This window comes from Blennius ocellaris (assembly GCF_963422515.1).
Source record: "Blennius ocellaris genome assembly, chromosome: 11".
Taxonomy (NCBI): Eukaryota; Metazoa; Chordata; class Actinopteri; order Blenniiformes; family Blenniidae; genus Blennius; species Blennius ocellaris.
The window spans coordinates 29,769,075-29,777,580 of NC_137660.1; the positions used below are offsets into that span (position 1 = coordinate 29,769,075).

Genomic DNA, 8,506 nt, shown 5'->3' on the forward strand with positions numbered 1-8,506 from the left:
GTCAGTGTTTGTGACATTGGAGACGTTAAACCTGCTGCAGGTTTGGAGGTGAAGCAGGGTGGAGGTGCTCACAGGGTGACGGAGGTGGGGAAGGAGATGGTGTCTCCGTGGTGAGCGTCGGCGGCGGTGGCTAGCGGCGTGGCCACCAGGCTGCAGGGCCCGGACCGGACCAGGACCAGGAAGTAGTGGCTGGGCCGGCCTGGGGGGGAGGAGAGGGGCTGGTGAGGAGAGGCGCTGCAGCTGGGAGAGAGCAGCAGGGTAGAGAGAGCAGCAGGGTGGAGAGCAGCAGTGTAGAGAGCAGCAGGGTGGAGAGAGCAGCAGAGTAAAGAGAGAGAAGCAGAGTAAAGAGAGACCAGCAGGGTGGGGAGAGCAGCAGGGTGGAGAGCAGCAGGGTGGAGAGCAGCAGTGGGGCGAGAGCAGCAGGGTGGAGAGAGCAGCAGGGTGGAGAGAGCAGCAGGGTGGAGAGCAGCAGTGGGGCGAGAGCAGCAGTGGGGCGAGAGCAGCAGGGTGGAGAGAGCAGCAGGGTGGAGAGCAGCAGTGTGGAGAGCAGCAGGGTGGAGAGCAGCAGGGTGGAGAGCAGCAGGGTGGAGAGAGCAGCAGTGTAGAGAGAGCAGCAGGGTGGAGAGCAGCAGTGTAGAGAGCAGCAGGGTGGAGAGAGCAGCAGAGTAAAGAGAGAGAAGCAGAGTAAAGAGAGAGCAGCAGGGTGGGGAGAGCAGCAGGGTGGAGAGCAGCAGGGTGGAGAGCAGCAGTGTAGAGAGAGCAGCAGGGTGGAGAGCAGCAGTGTAGAGAGAGCAGCAGTGTAGAGAGAGCAGCAGTGTAGAGAGCTCACCTGCACGGCCCTGGGTGGAGCAGATGAACTCCGCCTTCAGGGGCAGCTGGATGTTGGCGATGGTGACGGTGCCTCTGCAGGCCTGCTGGGGGACGTCTGCTCCTCCACCTCCTCCTGCTGCTCCTCCTCCACCTCCTGCTCCTCCTCCTCCACCCTCACAGCTCCTCTCCTCCCTCAGCCTGCTCACTTCAGCCAGCAGGGCCGAGCGCTTCTCACCTGGAAGCAGGAATTCAACCGTCAACCAGGGTTCAAAGTGAACAAGCAGCGTTTCAGAGAAAGTTCTCGTCAATTCATCCTCCAGAAGAACAAGAAGGTTCAGCAGTGGGGAGGACAGAGTGGTGAGGACAGACAGTGAGGACAGAGGACAGTCAGGTGAGGACAGGGTGGTGAAGACAGAGGACAGACCGTGAGGACAGAGGACAGACCGTGAGGACAGACAGAGGTCACAGGACAGCAGCAGCCTCTCAGCCTCGGCCTCCTCCACAGACAGTGAGGACAGAGGACAGATAGTGAGGACAGAGGACAGACAGTGGACGTCTCACAGGACAGCAGCAGCAGCCTCGGCCTCCTCCACAGACAGTGAGGACAGACAGAGGACAGACGAGGACGCTCACAGGACAGCAGCAGCAGCCTCTCAGCCTCGGCCTCCTCCACAGACAGTGAGGACAGACAGAGGACAGACGGAGGACACTCACAGGACAGCAGCAGCAGCCTCTCAGCCTCGGCCTCCTCCACAGACAGAGGACAGACAGAGGACAGACGGAGGACACTCACAGGACAGCAGCAGCAGCCTCTCAGCCTCGGCCTCCTCCACAGACAGTGAGGACAGACAGAGGACAGAGGGAGGACACTCACAGGACAGCAGCAGCAGCCTCTCAGCCTCGGCCTCCTCCACAGACAGTGAGGACAGACAGAGGACAGACGGAGGACACTCACAGGACAGCAGCAGCAGCCTCTCAGCCTCGGCCTCCTCCACAGACAGTGAGGACAGACAGAGGACAGACGGAGGACACTCACAGGACAGCAGCAGCAGCCTCTCAGCCTCGGCCTCCTCCACAGACAGTGAGGACAGACAGAGGACAGACGGAGGACACTCACAGGACAGCAGCAGCAGCCTCTCAGCCTCCTCCACAGACAGTGAGGACAGACAGAGGACAGACGGAGGACACTCACAGGACAGCAGCAGCAGCCTCTCAGCCTCCTCCACAGACAGAGGACAGACAGAGGACAGACGGAGGACACTCACAGGACAGCAGCAGCAGCCTCTCAGCCTCGGCCTCCTCCACAGAGCCGCGGCCGTGGTCCGGGTCGGTGCAGCAGCTGAGGGCCTGCAGCGTCTGGTTGATGACCGTCTGCAGCCTGGCCGCCTCGTCCCTCAGGGCCTGAGGACACCAGCAACATGCTGAGGACAGAGGACAACAGGACAGGGGACAGAGGACTACTACGTACGCTGATCGTCTCCTTGCTGTCCCCGCTGCCCTGAGGCTTCCCCGCCGGCCTGGGAGGGACAGGAGTGACGCTCTGCAGGGACGGAGGCTGTGTCCGTCTCTGAGTGCGGTAAGCGTCCACGCTGCAGACACGTCTCACGTCAGTGGACAGACACGGACCGGACAGCATTCACACAAGCTGTCAAACTGGACTGACCTGTACAGAGGAGCAGTCTCAGGGGTCCTGCTGTCCTCTGGAGGGTTGGACGTGTCCCGGCTCGCAGTCAGTCTCTGGAGGACAAACAGCAGCAACATGAGGCAGGAGGACTGTTACCATGACGACCAGGAGACATCCGTTACTGCCTCCGGAAGAGTTCACTGTCCAACTACATCAATCTAGAATTCTGCTCTATGTCCACCTGTCCAGTAAACTGTCCTCCACCTGTCCTCTATAGAGTCCAGCTCTATGTCCACCTGTCCAGTAAACTGTCCTCCACCTGTCCTCTATAGAGTCCAGCTCTATGTCCACCTGTCCAGTAAACTGTCCTCCACCTGTCCTCTATAGACTCCAGCTCTATGTCCACCTGTCCAGTAAACTGTCCTCCACCTGTCCTCTATAGACTCCAGCTCTATGTCCACCTGTCCAGTAATCCGTCCTCCACCTGTCCTCTATAGACTGCAGCTCTATGTCCAACTGTCCTCTACAGACTCCAGCTCTATGTCCACCTGTCCAGTAAACTGTCCTCCACCTGTCCTCTGAAGGACGGTCAGAGGACAGACAGACGTCTTACCAGAGGAGTGACTGCAGCTTCGATGGCCTTGCTGAGAGGAGACAGGATCCCGCTGGGGGGGAACGCCAGCAGCTCCTCGCCGTTCTCCTCCTCCTCTGCTCCTCCTCCTCCTCTGGCCGGCTCCTCCTCTGCTCCTCCTCCTCCTCCGGCCTGCTGCTCCTCCTCGTCGCTCTTCTTCTCCTCTTTGGGAACAGAGGGGGTTTCAAAGCCACTGTCCTGGTCCTCCTCCTGCTCCTCCTCCTCCTCCTGCTCCTCCTCCTCCTCCTCTTCCTCCTGCTCCTCCTCTTCCTCCTCCTCCAGCTGTTCAGCATACTCCAGCACCTCCTGGAACATCTGGTCAATGATGGTGGAGGTGTTCTGCTCGCTGAAGCTCGGATCCACATCTGAGGAGGAGACGCAGAACAAGAGATTCAAATCAGCAGGAGGAGGAGATCTGCAGGTTTCTCCTGGAGGAGGAGGAGGTCTGCAGGTTTCTCCTGGAGGAGGAGGAGGTCTGCAGGTTTCTCCTCCTGGAGGAGGAGGTCTGCAGGTTTCTCCTGGAGGAAGAGGAGGTCTGCAGGTTTCTCCTCCTGGAGGAGGAGGAGGTCTGCAGGTTTCTCCTCCTGGAGGAAGAGGAGGTCTGCAGGTTTCTCCTCCTGGAGGAGGAGGAGGTCTGCAGGTTTCTCCTGGAGGAGGAGGAGGTCTGCAGGTTTCTCCTCCTGGAGGAGGAGGTCTGCAGGTTTCTCCAGGAGGAGGAGGAGGTCTGCAGGTTTCTCCTCCTGGAGGAGGAGGAGGTCTGGAACTTTTTGAAAACCCCTGAGCTCCACCTCCATCATCGTTACTGCTACCTAACTTCGGTACTTTTATTTTGACAGTCACTGCAAAAACAATCCAACTTGTTCCGTCCACTAGAACGTGTGTTCTGCCAGCGTTCCCGTTTAGAACTCACTTCTCTGCTCTTTAATTATTATTTATTTCTGGTGCCTTTCATAATAAAGTAGTAATAATGACAATAATAGAGGAAACAATAAAAGACAGTAAAAAACAAACAAAGTTTCAGCGGCTGCAATAGAAACGTGTCTTCATTCTAAAAAACACGCAGCAGCACCGCCTGGTGTTCAAACACCCTCACTACATCACTGCAGAGGACGAGGGTCCTGACTCCCTCTCCTCCGTCTTGTAGGTTAATTCCCCTGAAGCCTGGAGGACGAGGGTCCTGACTCCCTCTCCTCCGTCTTGTAGGTTAATTCCCCTGAAGCCTGGAGGACGAGGGTCCTGACTCCCTCTCCTCCGTCTTGTAGGTTAATTCCCCTGAAGCCTGGAGGACGAGGGTCCTGACTCCCTCTCCTCCGTCTTGTAGGTTAATTCCCCTGAAGCCTGGAGGACGAGGGTCCTGACGCCCTCTCCTCCGTCTTGCAGGTTTATTCCCCTGAAGCCTGGAGGACGAGGGTCCTGACTCCCTCTCCTCCGTCTTGTAGGTTAATTCCCCTGAAGCCTGGAGGACGAGGGTCCTGACTCCCTCTCCTCCGTCTTGTAGGTTAATTCCCCTGAAGCCTGGAGGACGAGGGTCCTGACGCCCTCTCCTCCGTCTTGCAGGTTTATTCCCCTGAAGCCTGGAGGACGAGGGTCCTGACGCCCTCTCCTCCATCTTGTAGGTTAATTCCCCTGAAGCCTGGAGGACGAGGGTCCTGACTCCCTCTCCTCCGTCTTGTAGGTTAATTCCCCTGAAGCCTGGAGGACGAGGGTCCTGACTCCCTCTCCTCCGTCTTGTAGGTTAATTCCCCTGAAGCCTGGAGGACGAGGGTCCTGACTCCCTCTCCTCCGTCTTGCAGGTTTATTCCCCTGAAGCCTGGAGGACGAGGGTCCTGACTCCCTCTCCTCCGTCTTGCAGGTTAATTCCCCTGAAGCCTGGAGGACGAGGGTCCTGACTCCCTCTCCTCCGTCTTGCAGGTTTATTCCCCTGAAGCCTGGAGGACGAGGGTCCTGACTCCCTCTCCTCCGTCTTGCAGGTTAATTCCCCTGAAGCCTGGAGGACGAGGGTCCTGACTCCCTCTCCTCCGTCTTGCAGGTTTATTCCCCTGAAGCCTGGAGGACGAGGGTCCTGACGCCCTCTCCTCCGTCTTGTAGGTTTATTCCCCTGAAGCCTGGAGGACGAGGGTCCTGACTCCCTCTCCTCCGTCTTGTAGGTTTATTTTTCACTTTTCTCCGTCGTGAGTCGACTTTGTCACAGGAAAACAAAGCGGAGATGAAACACCTCAGTTCCTATCAAAGCTTCATGAAAGTTCCTTTGATGTTCTAAATAGTCGAGTCTCTATTCCTCCGTCAGGTCAGAGTGACGGAGCAGTGATGCAGGTGGAGTCGTACCTGAGGCTTGAGCGGCGGCAGCAGCCGGGGGGGAACCTTCAGTTCTGCATTCGGTTCCCTCGGTTCTCTCAGCGTCTCCAACGTCCTGCAGGGGAACCGAGACGCATGAGGAGGACAAAGTCTCCGGGACGGGATGAAAGACTAAGAAATTAAACCTGCACAGAACTTTGCCGGTGAAATGTAAAGTGACAGACGTCAGTGTGGTTCATCTCCACCTCCTGCTACCATCTTGTATCAAAGTACTGTGTCAGTGACGGGGAAGGAGAGCAGCTCAGTGAAGGAGAGCAGCTCAGTGAAGGAGAGCAACACCTGGGTGACGGGGGGGTCGGAGCTCCTCCTCAACCAGGGGTTCTCGCTGATGGGCCGGAACTGCAGCTGGTTCAGCTCCTGGTCACGCACCTGGACAACAGACAGTCACAGACACAGTCAGTCACAGACAGTGACAGACAGTGACAGACACAGACACAGTCACAGACACAAGATTCCCGGGACGCCCCGGCAGCAGGTTCTAGCCTGGAGCCGTCCTGCTCTGGACCCACCTGACGGAGGCGGGAGGCCCGGGTGGAGCTGCGGGTGCTGGTGTCAGTCAGCCTCTGCTGGACCACGGTCACCAGGGTGGAGCGGGTCAGGGGGCGGGGGCTGGAGGGGCTGGGCGTGGAGGCGGAGCTCCCCGGGACCAGCAGGGATCTGAAGTGCTCCCGTCGCTGATTGAACTCTCCCTCACCTGGGGAGCATCACCGTGAGATTTTCAGCTGGATCGGCTAGCTCGCGGCCTAGCATGCCCGTTAGCATGCTAGCAAACATTGTCCGATTGAGCTGAAATTTGGTGGGTGGCCTAAAGGGGGCACTGCGGGCAGGAATCACTAGCTAATTAGCTGGTTTTGACACCGTTTTTTCAAAATAAAAGTCATTAAAAAAATACAATTTAAACTTCAAAACTTCAAACTTGTCAGTCTCGAGAGGATCGCGGCCACACCGACGGGCTTGAGCGAGGTCCCGGCCAACGCTGCTTGCAGCTTTCATTTTATGCTGTTATTTTAGTGTTTTTCACCTTTTTAACTTTGTGAAGCGCTGAATGTGTCTGAATGGTGCGACAGAAATACGTATATTCTCCTCATACCCCCAGTTTGTGATTGTCTTTGTTCCATTTTCTTATTTGATCATATAAGAAATCTCTATTCAGTCAATTAAATAAAGATAATTTGTAGAGACTAATGTATTTTCTGTATCCGTTTCGTTTTTAGATTTTAGGTACTAAATACCTGCACACGTGTGCCGACGTGTTCGCTCACCCAGGAGATGATCTCCGTCTGAGGCTGAGTCCGAGAGGCGGCGCAGGGCCGGGGGAGCTCCTCCTCCTCCTCCTCCTCCTCCTCCTCCTCCTCCTGAAACAACACACTGTCAGAACCACTCCTCCTGAATGAGGACGTTCCGGTTTGGCCGCCTCCGGGAGAAAGTCTTCCAGCCAACGCTGCGGCGACGAGCAGCAATAGTCAGGCCTGTGTGGAGCTTTAAAGTCCCAGTGAAATGAAGGTTCCACCTCCAGAACCCTCTGGTGTCTCTTCTAGAACGTTTTCCTGCTAACTGGCTGAAGGTACAATGTTAAAACACGACAATCTGAGAGAAAATAGCCGATAAACGGCGCTATTTCCTCTGCTGGGCGGAGCTTCTGACAATAACAGAGTGACATCACGAGTTGTGCACACGCCCAAGTTGTGTTTACATTATGGAGGATCAGAGTTTTGACCACGAAGAGGCTGAATTGAACCAGATTTCATCATCATGGTCATTTCAAACCCAGTGATTGATGAAGAAGACACAGAAGGTGGTTCTGCCATCGGTGACCCCGTCTGGAACATGTTTGAGGAAGCAGAAGACGCTTCGTCCTCCATTCGTCCTCGTCTCCTCGCCTCAGCAGCCGCCACTTTTCACCTTTGAGGCTTTGAGGCTCCGGACTTTTGGCAGAACGACCGGCTTCCTGGATCCAACACGTCCAAGAGCTAGAAGACTGAATCACTGAAGACGAGTCCAGGTGTTACTGGATTATCTACTAGCCGCCTGAGCTAGTAGCTCCCGCTAGCCGCGCAAGCTAGCGGCTAGCGGCTCCCGCTCTTTTCCTCCTCTCTGGTCTCTTCCAGGCTCAATCTTTCATCAAGGCTCATAAAACGCCGACTACAACTTCAAAACACTGTAAAAACTCTGATATTTAAGAGGAAACAAGCCGATATAAACACAACAGATCGAGGTCTGCACAACTCGTGACGTCACACATAGGCTCCGCCCACGAAGAAGAAGGATTCCCCCGACTTCCTCGGCTGGAGATTCAAAATTCAAATAACTTTGTTATGTGACAACAGTGGAGGGGCAGAGTCGGAGGAACCTTACAAGTAGAACCACAACTATCGTTTTCTGCAAAGTAGTGTTTTACGCTTCACTGGACTTTCAGGAGCAGTGAAGAGTCACGTGGTTTAATTTGACTCGCCACTTCAAGTATCAACCTTCTAGCATCTCGTCAGTTGGTACGAAAAATAATATTCAGTGAAACCAAACAAGCCCAAGGGTTCTGAATCCTGAAGAACTGTATAATGTTGTAGTTGCGGTGTCTGTCTCCTGTTGTACCGTCTGTCCTCTGGAGGACCTTCTGCGCCGGGGGGACTGTGGGCGTGTCCGGGTCCACGTCCACCGCCCCCCGCCGTCCGGAGGACGGCTCCGGGGTGCGGTTCTCCTGGCCGCCGGCCTCCAGACGCCTCCGCTTCTGCACGTCCGCCGCCTCTGAAAGAGTCGACGGCGAGATTAAAAAAAACAGACGTCACAAAGCCAAGCTGGAGAAAACGTGAACTGCCACAAGCAGACCTGCTGCAGACTGGTTGTTGTCGTCCGAGTCGGACAGAGGGTCTCTCCGTCGCTTCAGGAGTCCACTCGCTTCCTCTCCCGTCTCCATGCTGATGGACAGACAGAGGGACACCGGATGAGCTCTGTGTATTATTATTATTATGATTATTATTATTAACCCTTCGGGGCCTGAAGCATTTTGTGTCGTTTTTCACTACAATTGATTTTTCCTTTATATCTCAGATTATAAAATCCTTAAACCTTGCGCCTTTTTTGGTGTCATT

The 8,506-nt window shown here is 55.6% G+C and overlaps 1 protein-coding gene across 1 annotated transcript in view; it reads right to left on the bottom strand.

Annotated features, from left to right (window-relative positions):
- The window catches only part of anln2 (anillin, actin binding protein 2), a gene marked incomplete at its 5' end in the record, with an annotated part of 14,599 nt that extends 6,268 nt beyond the window's left edge, over window positions 1–8,331 (bottom strand). The window contains 12 exon segments of the mRNA XM_080504836.1: window positions 73–199; window positions 830–1,045; window positions 2,076–2,211; window positions 2,279–2,399; window positions 2,474–2,547; window positions 3,048–3,173; window positions 3,369–3,430; window positions 5,391–5,475; window positions 5,634–5,789; window positions 5,930–6,114; window positions 8,010–8,162; window positions 8,244–8,331. Coding sequence (XP_080360962.1) covers window positions 73–199; window positions 830–1,045; window positions 2,076–2,211; window positions 2,279–2,399; window positions 2,474–2,547; window positions 3,048–3,173; window positions 3,369–3,430; window positions 5,391–5,475; window positions 5,634–5,789; window positions 5,930–6,114; window positions 8,010–8,162; window positions 8,244–8,331 — 1,529 coding nt within the window.
- Between the last annotated feature and the right edge of the window lie 175 nt (window positions 8,332–8,506).